At 39.5% G+C, this 16,830-nt stretch overlaps 1 protein-coding gene across 3 annotated transcripts in view; it reads left to right on the top strand.

Annotated features, from left to right (window-relative positions):
- The window catches only part of LOC137674467 (cohesin subunit SA-2-like), a 63,863-nt gene that overhangs the window by 12,016 nt on the left and 35,017 nt on the right, over nt 1–16,830 (top strand). For all 3 annotated transcript variants that reach the window (XM_068419846.1, XM_068419854.1, XM_068419837.1), the window contains exons 7-13: nt 2,913–2,984; nt 5,370–5,574; nt 6,672–6,823; nt 8,119–8,192; nt 8,624–8,747; nt 13,697–13,795; nt 15,869–15,948. In XM_068419846.1, coding sequence (XP_068275947.1) covers nt 2,913–2,984; nt 5,370–5,574; nt 6,672–6,823; nt 8,119–8,192; nt 8,624–8,747; nt 13,697–13,795; nt 15,869–15,948 — 806 coding nt within the window. The remainder of the gene's footprint in view (nt 1–2,912; nt 2,985–5,369; nt 5,575–6,671; nt 6,824–8,118; nt 8,193–8,623; nt 8,748–13,696; nt 13,796–15,868; nt 15,949–16,830) is intronic.

The raw sequence follows: 16,830 nt of genomic DNA, 5'->3' as shown, positions 1-16,830 counted from the left end.
CCCCTTTTGATTATCTTTGAAAAGTTTTAGCGACTGGAAGAGATTCCTGAAGACTCAAAGAAAGCAAATGTCACTCCTGTTTTCAAGAAGGACAAGAAGGAGGATCTGAGGAACTCAGGCTGGTCAGCCTCACCTCAATCCCTGGGGAAGGTGATGAAGCAACTAATTCTGGAAACAGTGTCCAAACACATGAAGGACAAGAAGATGATCAGAAGTAGTCAGCATGGATTTACAAAGGGCAAATTGGGCTTAACCAACCTGATAGCCTTCTGCAATGAAGTGACTGGCTTGGTGGATGAGGAGAGAGCAGCAGATGTTGTTTATCTTGACTTCAGTAAGACTTAACACTGTCTCCCATAACATCCTCAATAGACAAGCTGATGGAGTATGAGTTGGGTAAGTGGACAGTGAGGTAGTCTGAAAACTGGCCTATGGAGTAGTGATGGGTGGCACAAAGTCTAGTTGAAGGCTGGTTGCTTGTGGTGTACCCCAGGGTTTGCTATTTGCATCAATACTGTTTAACATCTTTGATAACGACCTGAACAATAGGGCAGAGTGTACTCTTAGCAAATTTGCAGATGATACAAAATTGTAAGCGGTAGCTGCTAGACCAGGTGGTTCTTCTGCTGCCCAGGGGGACCTCAACAGGCTGGAGAGTTAGACAGAGGGGAACCTCATGAAGTTCTACAACAGGAAATTGAACCTGTGGAGGAATAACCCCATGCACCACTACACACTGGGGTCTGACTGCCTGGAAAGCAGCTCTGCTGTGTGTCCTTGTGGATGACAAGATTAACATGAGCTAGCAATGCACTCTTGCAGCAAAGACCACCAACAGCTTCCTGGGATGCATTAGGCAGACCATTGCCAGCAGGTTGTGGGAGGTCGTTCTTCCTCTCTACTTGTACTGGTGAGACCACATCTGGAGTGCTGGGTCCAGTTCTGGGCTTTCCAGTAAAAGAGAGAGATGGATTTTCTGGAGTGAGTCCAGCAAAGGGTCACAAAGATGATTAATAATCTTTCATATGAGGAGAGGCTGAGAAAGCTGAGCCTGTTCCGTATGGAAGGAAGGTGGCTCAGAGGGATCTTATCCATATGTTTAAAAAAAAAAAAAAACAAAAAGAAAAAAAAATCCCAATGGGACCCAGCACTGAGGGAACAGACAGGTTCTTTTAGGGATCCTTGGCAGAATGATGACGGCACTAATCATAGTTACAATTAAAGCTTTATTTTTTTAACAGGGTATTATGGTTAATACAGCACAAAATTTATTATTAGAGTGGCACAAGGTTCATACAAGCAGAATCGATATAGTACGGTCTATAAGTAGCGCAATACAGAATTTATAATACAACTTAACTGATGATTACTCATCACCTGGACCCTCTGCAGATCGAGTCAAATCTTCATACGTGGTTTGCTTTGTCAATATAACAATCATAATCTAGACTTGAAAATCATATAAAAGCATATGAGTTGCTCACTCAGTCCTTTGAGGAAGCAGAGAATGATAGAGGCATCCGTGGTCACCGGTGGGTCCCAGGTCTCGCTGTCCAGCTGCAAATCCAGTCCAAGTTCCCCACTTAGGCCTTGTAACTGCTTGATTTTATAGACAGTGCTCTGTGTGCTGCGATGCTTCCCTCTTCTGTGACTGGGTCATTGCCACCTCCTGGTTGACTGGGTGCCTGGGGCCTTCAAGGCCAGTAAGGAAGGGAGTAATCAGCCTGGCGCCCAGGGATCTTGAGGCTGATAGGGAGGGTACAAAGAAAGCTGTTTAGCTTGTCTACTTGGTTCACAGCACCTTCAGGGTCTGACAATGAGGAAAACCCAATGAATATGTGATCTGCTCTGTCACAGAGAATGGCTGCTTGCCTCATAAAATGGTGTTAGTTATGCTAACCACATTGCCAGGGGTCGGGAGTAGAGGATACTGGTCATACACAGCACTAGGCAGCCTGCTCTGGCTGACCCTGCTTGAGCGGATGGGGTTGGATTAGATAATTTCAGCGTCCCTACCAACTTCAGTCTTCCTGTGATTCTGTGAAAACTTGTACTGGCAAGCAGAAAACTTGTACTGTTGGAGGCAGAAAATGGCTTAATATAGTGATTCAGAGGCATGTATTTCCTCTTGTGGGCTGCGGTATTCCTCAGTGGAGAGACAGACTTGACTTAGGACCACTGCTTTTTGTTTTCCCTCTTTCTTAAACTATTCTGTTTCTCTCTTATGCTTTTTTCCCCGTATGTGGCATTTTATTTCTTGCAGCAGTTCTTTTGTTCTTTTGTAGGTTTCCTTCCCTCTCCCATTTTGTTGCTGAAATGTTTAGCAATGGAAGTTAAGTTTGATGCATAACTGTATAGCCAGATGTACTTGGTGTGCTTCACTGAGCCTAATAAAGAACTGTGGATTTCCTGACTTTTGTCTTGGAATAATTGCAGAGTTGAGGAAACATCTCTGAATCAAGCCACACTAGTGCTGAAAACATTTCTCTATAATTTGAAAAGCACAGAATGATTTTCTGGAGTTTAGCTGTTTTACAGTACCTAGTTATTAGATGTTGGAAAGGGATATACACTTAGACTTGCTGGGGAGGCATATCTTAGAATTAATGATGAGGATTATACTTTGTATATGTTTGCTTATAAATTTTAAAACCAAGTTGTCTCTCGTAGCAAGAAAACTCAGGTTTTATATAAAAGTGTGTTTTTCTTCTATAATCGCTTATAAATAATGAGATGAGAAGTGAATAGATTTTGTTTAATGCATTGGATTGTATGAGCCATGTGTAATACAAATTGTCTTATGTTTTAATAGGCTTTTAAATATGATGCATGGCTTGTGACATTTTTGTCTTTGTGAATTAACTGTGCCATTTCATTGAAAAGCTTTTAAAATCTTGTCTCATGCATTGCAGGAAACTGGGTTGCAGTACAAGAAATTTGTGGCCTATCCTTGGATCCTGACGGTTACTTGGCCGGTGGACATGGTAAGGCTCTCTTGTAGTTGTCTGCAACTCTAATGTAGCATTTTGTGTGGCTGTATTTCCTGTTACCAGTGGAGGCAAATACATCAGAACTAGTCATCTTAAACTGTGCTTAGTCAGTGGAGATAACCATGCACTTCTGAGGTCTGCTTCATCTGGTCTGTTTTCGACCTCTGGTTTGGAATGACCACACTCATGCTTTCAAAGTGGCTGTTTCTTGCTATTGATTTTAAAGGGAGGTGAAGGTGACTGATTGAGTTCGTTGTGATTAATTGCATCTATAGCATTTTGAACAGACTGATGTGTGTCAAGCTGCAGCGGTATTCAAAAGAGTTTCCCATCCCTTCCAGCAAGCTCTACACACACACATGTACGTGCATGCATGCATCCATGCACACACATGTATGCATACAGAGGTTTAGGCAGACAAGTTTGTTCAAAAGCTTGTTTCATCAAAACATTCTCTTGCAAACATAAATGTTTGACTGGAAAAATATTTTGAGAACAGAAACAACTTTTCTGTAATGCCTCTTCCCATATAACACTTGCAGCATTGTGGGGAATTCATCTTAACTCCTCGTTGGCACTTCACTTTGACTTTTCTCTCTTTCCATAGACTCTGTATGAAAGAAAGAAACATTTCCAGGGCGAGTCAAAGCAGGAGCCTCAGCTGAGTGATCTGAATGGTTCACTGGGAGAACCTATGTTAAGCGCCTAATCTGACTTGATTTCTGGAAGTAGAGTTGCTTCGCTCTACTGGGTATTCAGGGAATCTAAGGAAATCACAAGTTAGGTGCCTAAATTTAGGTGGTGTGCCCATTGTGCTGTCTATATATTTACAGTATGCATATTGCCATTAAACAATATCCCAGTATGATATACATGGACAGTAGAAATACTTTTAAAGTCTTCCTGTATTTGTGCTGCTTTTCAGATTGAGGAGTAAGCTACTGTGATCAAGTAGGTATTTCCTGAAGTTGTATGTTGTCTTTCTACTGTCTGTGTCATGATCAAGGAGCATTTAATGGGACCTGCTGGGGACTTCCCTTTCCATCTTGGCACTTGCTGCTACTGTTAGGCTCTGAACTGACTCTTTCAACCTGGTCAGGAATGCATCCCAAATTCCAAATTTCGAACGTGCGTTGTGTTGTGGGCATCCCTGAGATCAGTCTGTGTTTGTGTTTATTTTCCAAGAAAGCACTGGATCCTGTGCTTTGGAAACCAAGTTACAAGAGAAGAGCACAAAGTGTACTTTGTAAGTACAGGAAGTTATTCTGGGTGTGAAGCTGCGGGTTAGAGTACCTCTGAGAAGGTGTTGGACCAACCGAGGGACCAGCTGAGTAGTGGCCTGCCTTCAGGATGGTGTTTTCCATCGTGAGTGAAGTTTTGGAATTCTCTGACTCCATTCACACCTGGAAACTATCAGGATGCAAATTAATATTCAGAGCCATTCCTGGGATCTGTGAGGTGCAAAGGAAATAAATATTCACGCTGCCTGAGGTTGCCATCTACAAAGTCTTCCTAGGGTTCTCTTCACATGAGGTGCACTGTTTTGTGTGAGAAGTCATTTGAACCACCATCTGTCTGCTTTCTTCCCGGCCATATCAACTGTACTGTGAACACTCTTGTGGCCTTACTGTAACTTGCTTTTTGCATAATGTCAAAGGTACTGCCTACTTACTGTTTCTGTGGAGGTTTTCAGAGACTTAGGTGCTGGTAGTATAGGTGAGTGACTCAGTATTTGTCATTAAGCTGTAGGCTGATAAACTCCTTAAGCTGGCAGTGCTGCTGAGGAAAACAGTTCCATCCTGCCCCATACCACAGTTGTTTATTTTCACTTCCCCAGCGTCAGATCTTTTGTTTATGACGCATTGTGTAATTACACGCTGAACCATCTTGGGGAACTGATGCTACTGAAAAACAATTTGGCAAAGTAGCTGTTCTTTTTCAGCCACTTCAGTTTCCTCTTGGATTTTACCATGCACTTGCAGGAAAGGAAAGGACAGGCAAGTGGGGAAGCACTACTACCTGTGAGGAAGTAGAAGAGGCCAGGAGTGCTCATGGTTTATGCCAGTGAAAGTTATTTATGGTGCTGTGGTTTCACATGCCCTCTCCCACCTGTCTGTTCACAGCTAGCTCATAGACTTTGATTTCAGATCTGAGCTATCATGACAGCATAGCTCTAATGAGGCTAGTTTGTATCTGTGCTTTCTTGTAACCGAGTTGCATTTCCCTACTTTGGAGTAATAACCATGAAAAAAGTTATGGGGTGCTGAGGTGAAGCTGACGGTCAGCAGAACTCTCTGATGTTCAGTGGGAGAGATGTAAATAGTGAGCACAAAAAAAACTAATTAGTGTGTTCTCTCTTGACTCTTTGTTCTTGTGCAGGACAATGAAGACTACCCACTGATCAGAACAGGACCCTATTGGAAGAAGTTCAAGGCCAATTTCTGTGAATTTATTGCAGTGCTTGTTCAACAGTGCCAGTGCAGTATCCTGTATGATAGCTACTTGATGGACACTATTATCTCACTGCTTGCAGGCTTAGCAGACTCCATGGTCAGAGCATTTAGACACACAAGCACTTTGGCAGGTAAATTAAGTCACAGAGTTGCTGTAGATCGAGAGTTTTGTTGATTTGTGTACAAACAAAACTGCTCAAAATAGAAAAGTTCTCTTTACTGAGCAGTTGTTCTCTTATGCATTGACAGCACCTTCCTCCTAATGTATGTTACTGTAATAATTTCTTCCCATGTGTATCTGAATGGAATTTGGATGCTTTAGATATGATAGATCTAGACCAATTTTTCTTTCTAAAGAAATTTTCTTTAATGCCTGACATGACTAACTTTAGAATTATGTTGTGTTCTGATTCTTTTTTTTTTTTTTTTTTCAGTAACCTTCTTCATGGTCAGTTTTCTATTTTGTTGTTTTCCTCCCTCCACTAATTAATGTGATGACGTTGCATTAAATGCTTCACCTAAAAAAGCTTCCTTTGGAGAGCTGCTGTCCTTGTGGTACCTGTGCTGAAAAGAACACTGCTTGTTACACATTTTTATTTCATGCAGCGTGATGATACTAAAGCTACTACTTCTTCTTTTTCCCCCCCTGAAGCCAATAAATACCCTCTTTGCCATGCAAAGAACACCTAAAGTATAATTTGTTCTAAAGTACACTGTTTGCTTTGAAGGCTCAAAAAACCCACTTGAAATCTATGCAAACCATCTAGTGATTCTTAGAAGAATGTGAATTTTTGTCAATATAAGTGAAATATTAAGATTCCCATCCTTTTATGGGCCAGCTTCACTGATGAGTTTGTGTTTTTTTTTTTTTTGTTACTGAAAATCACTGTTCCACAACTCTAGATACTTTTGTAGAAAAAATCAAAATTACATAAACTAAGAAGAGAGTTGCCCAGTAAATTACTTCTTTGACTAGAACTCGGACTAAAACTCTGGCCAAAAGTTGTAAATCACCAGTAATATCACTAAGTTTTCCTTTTTTGATCATTGTCTGCCTTTAAAATAAACACTGTATTTTAAAACAAATTACTATAATCTAGTAGTGTTCATATTTTGGATAATAAACTGGATTTGGCTAACCATATCCTTTTTGTGGTGAAGTGGTGAATATATTTATGCTACATATCTCTGAGCTAAGCTAAATATGTCGGGTTTGTTTCCTTTTTAGCAATGAAACTTCTAACAGCAGTTGTAAGCATACATCTGAACCTTGATGTCAACAAGCACAATGCTCAAAGGTTATATGAGGTGGAGAAGAAGAGGATAAGTGGCAAGAGGACCAGTTACAGACTTGACCAGCTAGAGAGAAAAAGGAAAGAGGTTAGGCAGGTGTCTTGTATGGGAGATGCGTGAAGATGTAAAAAGAGGGATTGCTGACAGCTTGCTTTTGGGTTACTTGCAGTTCTTTGAGGTTTATGTGTTTATCTGTCTAATGCATGATGGAGAGCAGTTATGAATGGCTGTATTAAGTGGTACAAAAATGACTATGGAATAACTGCCCTATGTACTGTTAACTTGTGATGTCTGTCCTACTAATTGCTTCTCTAAATTAGCATCATTAGCCCTTGATCTCTACACAAATACGAATTTGCACACACATGTAATTGCACCAGTAGCTCTGGTGTTGTGGGAATGCAGTTTTTCCTAAGTTTATACAAATTATAAGCCAAAATGTTAGTTCTTAAACTGAATTTCAATAAATGGAAAATGACACAGGATAGCTGCCATCTCTGTATAAGTAATACATTGTAAAAATGGTCGTAACTGCAGGTATGACCTGTATCTTTCTTGCTGTTCAGTTTCTGTCATTTCTTCCCTGCTCAGCCAGACAGCTCCTTATCAACTCCCAGAGACAGGCCTGTAACTGTAAGAAATATTTCTGGCTTGAGGGTGGAAATGACTTGATGTATGAACATCAAGCATAGTTCCTTCTCTCCTGACCTTAGAATCAGTTACCTCTGTTCTGAGCTTTGGATGCCCATGGACTTCTCTGTTATAGAAACAACCCCTCCTTTGGGGGAAGAAGTGTGTGGGTGAGACATGGGTTTTTAGTATCATCGTAAGTCTGATCTTATGGGAAAAACAGAGCAAATGTGTATGTTGGGGGGGAAAACCAAACTTGTCGCCCTTCCTGATGCTGTTGATGAGAGAATGTTTTTATTAAGTGGCTTAGGTTTCCAGAAGTTCAAAACTAGATTTTCAGGGCTCAGTTAAAATACATGCTCATTGTGGAATAGGTGCATTTTGAAAATTCCCTTGTCTGCCTTTCTTCCGTCTCTGTTTAAGTGCATAAAAAGAGAATTTGGACCTTTATGTGAAGATTGCTTAGTAGTTGTGCTGTATCTTTCTGTGTATTGATAGATCAAGACTCGCTGTATCAGGCATGTACCTTGTTATCCAGGCTAGCAGTTGGTATCTGATAAATCTTTCATCGGGGCATAGCTACAAAAAGGCCCATTGCTAGTCTAGATACAGACCACTCATTTTATGTTGGTACCATGTGTAAATGCTAGCAATTTGGACCACAGTAGTATTGTAAGTGCACTGATGCAAATTTTTCATGTGTAGTGAATTGTGGGACCAATATTAACGTTCAGTTCTCTTTTGTATTTCAGTATGAGCAGAAGCTTCTAGAGATACAGAACATGATGAATGCTATTTTCAAAGGGACGTTTCTAAACCGTTACCGGTAAGAATAAAAATAAAGCTGTGATGTGTATCTGCATTTCCAAGAAATTCTTGCTTAGATTGTCCAGATACCAGAATCAAGTTAAACATCCTAGAGGCACTGAAGGTGTCATGGAAAATGTAGCAGTTAAATTATTTTAAAGAATTTGGGCTTACAAAAGGACCTCTCAAGTATGTTTCTTAAATTCTTCCTGCTGGCTATAGAGCAGTGCATTTGTGATTGAGAAGATATCCAGAATTACAAAAGAATTATTTTATGAAACATTTGTAGCTAAAAGTGTTGATTGAAGACTAACTTAGAGCATTAATATGATAATATTTTGGATTATACATGCTTCTACAATTCCATAAAATAAAAATATTGCAAATAATATAATTAATGTATATTAGGCATTTTTAATATATCAATATTATGATTTTATAATTTCACAGTGATGTGATCCCTGAGATCCGAGCAACTTGCATTGAAGAAATTGGCAGCTGGATTAAAACATACCCAGATGCTTTTTTAAATGATAGCTACTTAAAATACATTGGGTGGATGCTGTATGATAAGGTAAGGTTTTAATTTTTCTTACTGGAGGCAGTAGATGGGATTTTTTTTTTTCCTAAAGAATCCTAACATTTAAATTCCTGAGAGTAGATGTTTAAGGCTGTGGTGGTACAAAAAAGAATTTACTTTCTTCCCTATTTCAGGTTTTATTTTTAAAGCCATTGTAGCACAAAATAACGGAGAACATTTTTTCCAGTTCTGTAGCAGCCTGTGTCCCTCTGTGTGCAGTTACTTTTATACATTACTGAATTGGGAACTATTACAAAGTTGTAAAATGGCCTATATCCTTTGAGCACGTGCAGTGTTAAACATTGACTAAAATTCTGCTTTTAGTTTTGATGGCTGCGTTTAAAATTTTGTTTTATTTTATAAAAATGAACAAATAAGTATTACCTACAGTAAAATAATCTTCAGTATTGCATTTCTCATTTGGAATGAAATGGATATAAAAAATATTTACAGAAAGTCCAGTCATTTCCCAAAGGGGTTTCTCTTTTTCCTTACAGTAAGTTTGTTTTTTCATTTTGAGTAGAGGCATGTTTAAAAAACACAAAACCAAAAAAAAACAACCAGAAGAAAACAAACTCAAAAATATGCTTTTTCTCATGCATCTAAAATCCATGAGAGATTTTAGGGTGATAGGAATATTTATCGTCAATGACTAATTACCAAAATTAGCACGCTGTACTTCTGCAGGCCACCTTTTAAAGTGTATATGGCTTCTGTATAAATTCTGAAATATCGTCAGTTTTGTGTCAGCTTTAGGTAATGTTTGTGTTCTGTGAATAAAATTGTAGTTTACCACAAAGCCAGGAGGGGGAGCACAAAGCCTCTTATTTTCCTGTGTTCCGCCATTACTGTAACTGTAGTATTGAGATTTTTAGAACAATAAATTTTATAAAGAACTATTGTCTTTTCCTGCATAAATTTAATCTGATAAGAATATCTTTTTAGTATATGTTCAGTTGGGGGAATTCTCAAAAGAAAGTAATTTTTGAAGATGATGTGTCTTTATTCCCAGTGCTGTACAGTGAAAATTAACAGCTGGTGTCTCTGATTAATGCACATAGCTCATCCAGTGTAATTTATTGGGAACTGGAAGTAGTTGTTTTTCTAGAGCTTATTATCTGAAAGCAATGCAGATGCAAGCAGAGTGAGATAAAGTGAGAAGTCTTCCCTATTTCACATTTGGCAGAGGCCTGGTAGTGTGCCACTACTGGTAGTTGCAGTCCCGGCTGTGCTTTGTGATTTGCAGGCTCTGTTAAATTGCCTGATTCCAAAATGAGAGCAGGGCATTTTTGGCAGCAACAAGGACAGCAGTGCTTTTATATACATCTGAATGTTATTTCCCACTACTCCTCCTTAATAAGCATTTCCATCCCATTTTGTTGGGGGTGAGCAGCAAGAAACTGATATCTCCCAGGGACAATTTTCTTTTAGAATATAACATAGAGAAGTTTGCCAAATAATTTAGGCCCCAGAGTGGAACAACCACAAAAGCATTATAACGGTGGGGGAAAACCTGGCCAGGATCATCTACAGTGTTGTAAACAGAGGTTAAGTTCAGTCATTTGGGAGGCTTTACAGCAGAGAGTGGAGGGGGAAGTAAGTATAAAATTAACGTTTTGTCTTCAAAGTCTTTTATTTGAATATAATCATTCTTTCTTCCCCATGAGATACCATTTTGCCATTATACCCTGATATGAAACATTATATTTTTATGTGAAAGATTATTTCCTAGGTGCAAGAAGATGCTTCAGATTCAGTGATAATATGCTCAAAATTGCGTATGAGGATCTCTGGCCCAGTAAGAGTTGTGGAACAGTGCTATAAAGATACATTTTTGAGTAGTTTGTGTTCATCTGCTAGAAATAATTTGACTTTTTATGTTTGAATACCAAGCAACAATTGATACTAAAACTGACAGCTTTGAAGTGTCAGTTGAATGATATTATATGTAAACCCAGTCACCTATCAGTGCGTTTGTAAAACCCAGGCACCTAACTTGTGTTCAAACGCACTAGTGTTCTTCCGAGGCAATATATAGCTACTAAATCAGCATCCAGATCCAATCAAACCAGTGCTGATCTGAGCGGCAGGTGTTGAAGGGAAGTGCTGTGTAAAAAGTTCAGAGTTAAAGACCAGAAAAATCAAGACAGTGAAGAATGATGGGGAAAGTGGAAGGCAGAACTGACAGACAGGAAGGCAAAGACAATGGAGGTGTGCACTTGGGACCTCCTACCATGTTAGACTAGCTTTGTCTGGAACTTCAGGGCAAGTTGTCAAGGTTTTCTCATTAGACTATGAAACAACCACCCAAAGAAATCCTGTGGAAACAGAAACTTGCTGTTGAAATGAACTTCCGTGTCCTGACCATGTGATCCTCCTGGCAAATTTGGGGAAATTGAAAGGGTTTTTCGTTTTGCCTCCCATTCAGCATGGCTAAAGAAACTGATCCCATGGTTATAGCTACTTCTGAAATACTTCTTTCTTCAAATGGTCTTGTTAACATTGTGGTTTTCTGCTCCGCAGGTCATCTCTGTGTGTATGTACTGATTTTTTTTTTTTAGGGGGGGAGGGCATTTTTTTAAAATTGTTTTACCTCGACAGGACAGGTAAGCTGGATTGTCTTTTTGCTATTCAGGAGTAATTCAGAAGTAGGCCTAGTGTTCCCAATTTATTATTTAGGGAATGTTGAGGAGAAAAAACATGACCCAATGACCCCATCAAATCATCCAGGTGTCAGCCTGTATTTGTAAGGCTTATTGAATGACCCCATCTCTGTGGTAGTGGTGAGGCTGACATCTCATAGCTGAATGTATCTAAGCAGTGCTGGAGCCCATGCAGAGCTCTTTGAGGTCACTAGAGCTGGCCACCGTCTTACTGTTGTTTTCTGCCCATCTGTTTGCAGGTCAGGGTCAAAATATACTATAATACAGCTGAGGGACAGCATGTGTTCAGAGTATCCTGAAAATGTGCTTACATAATTCCCCTTCATTCTGTCACAGCTTTGAAAGACCAATCAGGCAGGTATTTCATCAAGATTAGAATGGTAGTTCTGGCGAAGGGAGTAGATGGCTGGGTGTTTGTACTTGCCTACGTTACTGTTGAAAGGAGCTGAAAGTAAGTTGTGAGATAGTTTTAGAAGGATGTGAAGTAAATTTGAATGATCAAGCAGCTATGAGGAGTGATGAATCTAGAAAAGGAGAGGTGGTTGAGAAAGAGAAAATGCAGCTGAAAACATAGGAAAACAGTAGAACTAGTCATAGTAGAAGTAGTTATTTGTTCATAGTTATAGAGTTAATTTTCTCAACACTTGAAAGAAACATATTCATACAGCATTATGACTGAGAGCTTTCGGGTGGGAACAGGATACCTTAGAAGGCAGGTGGTGTAGTAATCTGCAGACCTACGCTTGAATGCCACCTGACTGACAAACGCAAATGACATTACTAGCTGCGTGCCAAGGGCTATATGACTATCCCACAAACCATCACAAACTTTTTTTTCCTTTTTTCCCCTTTCCCCAAGCACAAATGCAGTCCCTACTCACTAGCAAAGCCTTGTGATACAATACTGAGGGCAGCTGAAGCCAGGATTGCAGTACATTGGCTGAGCTGAGTTTGTGCCAGTGTGCAGTGATGGGTACCAAGCTGTGACTGTTTGTGAGTGAGTTCTGTGCTGTGGAGCCCTTGTGGCTGTAGGAAGCCGCAGGTGTGGGCAACAGTCTCTTTCTCAGACAAGGCCTTTAATTTTAAAGTACAGTATAGAATATGTACTGCTGGTGTGTCATGGGCAGATTAGGGAGCAGTACTCATTGTTACCTGTTCATCTTTCATTTTATATTTCTAGCAAAAAGCTGTCTTATGCAAAACTGTTGGTCAGAGCCTGCTGCTGGGTGTCATCCTTTGCTTTCCATGTAAGCAGGTGAACAGGAACTTGTAGTAATGGATAGCCGATGTGTAGGTGGTCTCCTTTCTTGGGTTTCCTTGATTATTCTTACTGCTATTGTTAGCAAGAGGAATTAAGGAATTAAGGAAGAAATATGAAGAGACTGATTCAAAGCCTGCAGTTCATTTAGGTGTAAACTTAGCATTGTAAGTTACAGAACACAGTGATTTTTCTGTTAGATCCTCAAAATGACTTTCCTAATGCCATTTAAAGCTTTGTCATTTGAAAGGTGTAGCAATATGCATGAGATAATTTAAAAGCTAGATAAGGAAAAGACTTTGAAGCATCTGTGAAGCAGCAGTACTAATAGTATGAAATAACACCTTGCAGGGATAAATATGTTTTGCCTAAATTAACTAATTAGGCCAAATTCAAAGCAACCCTTTTCTTCTTAGAATGCTTAAAATACAGTGTTCTAGTGTAAAACAGAAATAGGGAGAAGGCATAATGTTTACCTCTGTATCTGTAGAACCCACAATGATAAGCCAGTGCATTTCTAAGGTGTACTTCTTCCTCTAGGCATCTTCCAGAATTTATTGGAGTCCTTGTCTGTGTTTAATGATTGTCCGAGTCAAATGTTGAAAGGAAACAAGCAAAGTCTGATGTATGGAAGAGTGCTGGTTGTATCCACACTCTTGTCTTTGTATCTTTAACAGGTGAACAGCAGAATTCCTGCATCTTTTGCATTCTGTTGCTTTTATTAACTATAAGGCCTGTGAGAGTTTCTTTGACTCTTAAGGAGCCTAACACAAACTTTGATGTCACCTTTAAGTATGGCTCACTGCAGGTTTCCTCTGTGTGTGTGTGAGAGAGACAGACGTGCGTGTGTGCACACAAACAAAATGGTACTGGTATCACTAATAAAGAAGACGAGGCAGTATTTGGGTAGTGTGCTGTAGGCACCCACAAAGAACTGTTATTTACATAATATAAATGTCAATAGTGAATAACATCAAAGATACATGTTTTTTACTGTTAGCCGATTTCTCTTTGTCTTGTAGCAAGCTGAAGTGAGGTTGAAGTGTCTTCTGGGACTGCAGGGAATTTATAGCAGAAAAGAACTTGTTTCCAGGATGGATCTCTTTACTAGCAGATTCAAGGTAAATAGATTACTGTTTGCTATTTTTTAAGTAAGTCTGTGTTGGGTGTATACACAGGGTCTGATGTTTTGATCAGAGCTGATCTCCCTACTCTCATGAGTGACAGGAGCTTAGAGTACTGCAGAAACAGCTTCCTTGACTGAGTAGATGAAGGAGTTTTGCAGAGATGTTTCCCTCTGTTTCTATGGAATTTTCTGTTTCACTTTAGTTCATGCACAAAATGGTGTTAGCATGCACTGTGGTCAGTTATCTCCACCCTTCATCCAGAATGGCCCAGATTTTTTTACGGGATCTTTGGCAGATGACAAAAAATTTCATACTCTAAAGGTCCCTTTTTTCGCTGCTCCTGATAATGGGTTAACCTTGTAGATACTGGATTGGCTGACCATGTATCACACTGATGTGGGAATGGCTCTCTGTTGATCCACCATGTCAGTATGGATCTTGAAGAAGGATCCCTTATCTCCTTTCTGACCAAGTCAGGTGATACACTGTAATTTTGAGAGCTTGTTCTGTGACCGCACTGACCCTGTGCATTGCCTTTATCATATTCCAACATCCTGCAGGACTCACTTAAGAAGTAAGCCTTTTACTTTTTTTAATCCTGCCCTTGGTAATGATTTCATCAGCTACTCATATACCAATGGGGCTGTGCCTTTTCAGTATTTGAATAAGAAAGCTCAAGGTGCTGTGATTGGTATCTCAGTCCCTCTGAATCAGAACATAATCAATGCCTGCGTGTGGTGGTAATTCATGTTCTTTTTGCAAAAGGTGCAGGACTTACCTGTATGTCAAAGCAGTTGCTAATAGTAAAAAATACCTATAGCACATCCTCAAAGAAGAAGAAATAGATTAATATTGGTATCTTAAGAATAAGTTATTCAGACTGAAACTTGGCTATCTAAGATTAACCCCTGTTTTAAACAGTTATGTTGTAGTCTCTTATCTTTCTGTCTAAAAGAAAGTTGCTGTAAGCTGCTAACCAACTGCAGGACTGGTATTCAAAGAGTGATGAAATAGCTCCCGTCTGTTTGTACTGCGATCTCCCTCTGTGTGGAGGATGCTATATAAATGGATTATTGCAAACTCGATCCCCCAATCAAAAAAACCCAACCCAAACGCAACAACTCCTTCCCCTCTAAACAAAAAAAGAAACCCAGACAGCTACACACAAAATACAGACAGATCTGGAGTCTTTCGAAGTTTAAATCATGCTTTCTCAGTGATGGGAAATGTAATCATATAGCCATCAATCTGTTTCCCACAAGTGGGAGTTTCACATGCTCCCCCTGTTACCCTTGAGTATTCAAACTCAGGATTCATGGACTTCCACACCTTGCAGCTGTGCTGAGAGAAAAAGGAAGGTGCAAGGTAAAATGAATCTAGAGATTTAGAAATGATATGTTAAGCAAGAAAGCTGTTAGTCCCAAAACAAGCAAGTCCAAAGGTTTAATATACCTTGAAGATGTAGGCCACACTGAGAAGTGCAAGTTCTTGGGTACATAGGACAGGAAAATTTACACTGTTTTCTGAGGTGTTTGCGTGTGTACCAAGTTACCTTAGTGTGAATGCTGGAGGTCAGGAATATTGCTGCTATTCCATGAAGTACATTTATGACTCAAGTCCTAATTGTCTTTCCAGCAAGGCATTGGCTTCTGTAATGTGTAGGTACATGCACTTTATTGTTGATGGGAGAAACTGATTGTATAATGTAATTTGAGGCTTACCTTCATTTAACATGAAATGCCAGTAGTAACATCGTAGAAACAAGTTGTCAGTCACTTTTAATTTGTAGACTGTAGTTGATTTCCTGTGAACGCATACATTACATCTATAAAAAATATCATATTACTGCATGATTAATTCAGTTAAAAAATTAACATGCTGTTAATTTTCAAGGGCTGGGGAACCACTTGGTAGTAATCAAGTTGCCTTATGTCTCTTAGGAAATAGCTGCTGAAATAAAAATAAATCTCTGCTCTACTAGTTTAGATGATCTAGCTGTAGCAAAAATATATGTTTATTGAGAACAAACCATGTTACATCTTTTTATTGTCATTTTACATCCATTAGGATCGAATTGTGTCCATGCCTCTGGACAAGGACCATGAAGTAGCAGTTCAAGCCATGAAACTCTTGATGCTTATGTCACAGTAAATAATTTCTTTTTTAATTTACTGTATTGTTTTAATGGCAACAAGATCCAGATACAATCCTGTTGAATCTTCCTGTAATCAGTTACATGCTGGGCAACAGTTGCTCCTGGCAGGATATGAGTTACAGCTAAAGCTGCTCAAGACATGGCATTTTCTTTCTGTGGGAAATACGAATGTTAAGAAAACCCTTGTGCTGAGATTCAATGTGAAAATGACATTTTTATATCTTTATACTTCCCTCTGAAAGGAAATTCCACATTTTCATTTTGGCTTTTCTCAAATAGTGCATCTGCCTGTCCTGGTGGAAGTCCCCACCAAATATGGGGTCCCCATCTAATCTGCTGTCCCAGGGTTGCCAGGCCTTGACCAGGAGCTCAGGGAACTCTGCCGTCTTCCCTGTCTCCCCACCTGATGCAGGAAGCCTTGAGCTTGGAGACTGTTGCTAGAATTTAGACTTTCAGATTCTTGGCTCCGTGGCAGAGAACCTGGGAACTATTGAGACCACAGCAGACTGACTGACAGGAAATGAGCAAGTGTATGATATCTTGGTTTTGATGAAGTGGAAAACTAACAGAAGAGTTGTTTTCTTGGGAAATTACCCACCAGCCATAGATTTGGTAGGATAATGGTAAGCCGAAGCGTGGGGAAAAACCAGACTAATGTTACAGAAGTATATGAATCCTATTCTGATACATCCTTGAGCAGCACGTTTATTTTAGAAATGGTTTTATTTGCAAAATATGTGAAGAATAAATTCCCTGTCCCTCTTTTTCAATGTAAAATGAGAATAAAAAGCCTATCGCATTTCATTGTTAATACAGTTAAGATGTTAGGACTTGATGAGTGTCTCTTCTGTCTCAGAGTTTAAGTTGAATACTG

The sequence above is a fragment of the Nyctibius grandis genome, chromosome 2 (assembly GCF_013368605.1).
Source record: "Nyctibius grandis isolate bNycGra1 chromosome 2, bNycGra1.pri, whole genome shotgun sequence".
Taxonomy (NCBI): Eukaryota; Metazoa; Chordata; class Aves; order Nyctibiiformes; family Nyctibiidae; genus Nyctibius; species Nyctibius grandis.
This window is presented reverse-complemented; position numbering and strand designations above follow the sequence as displayed.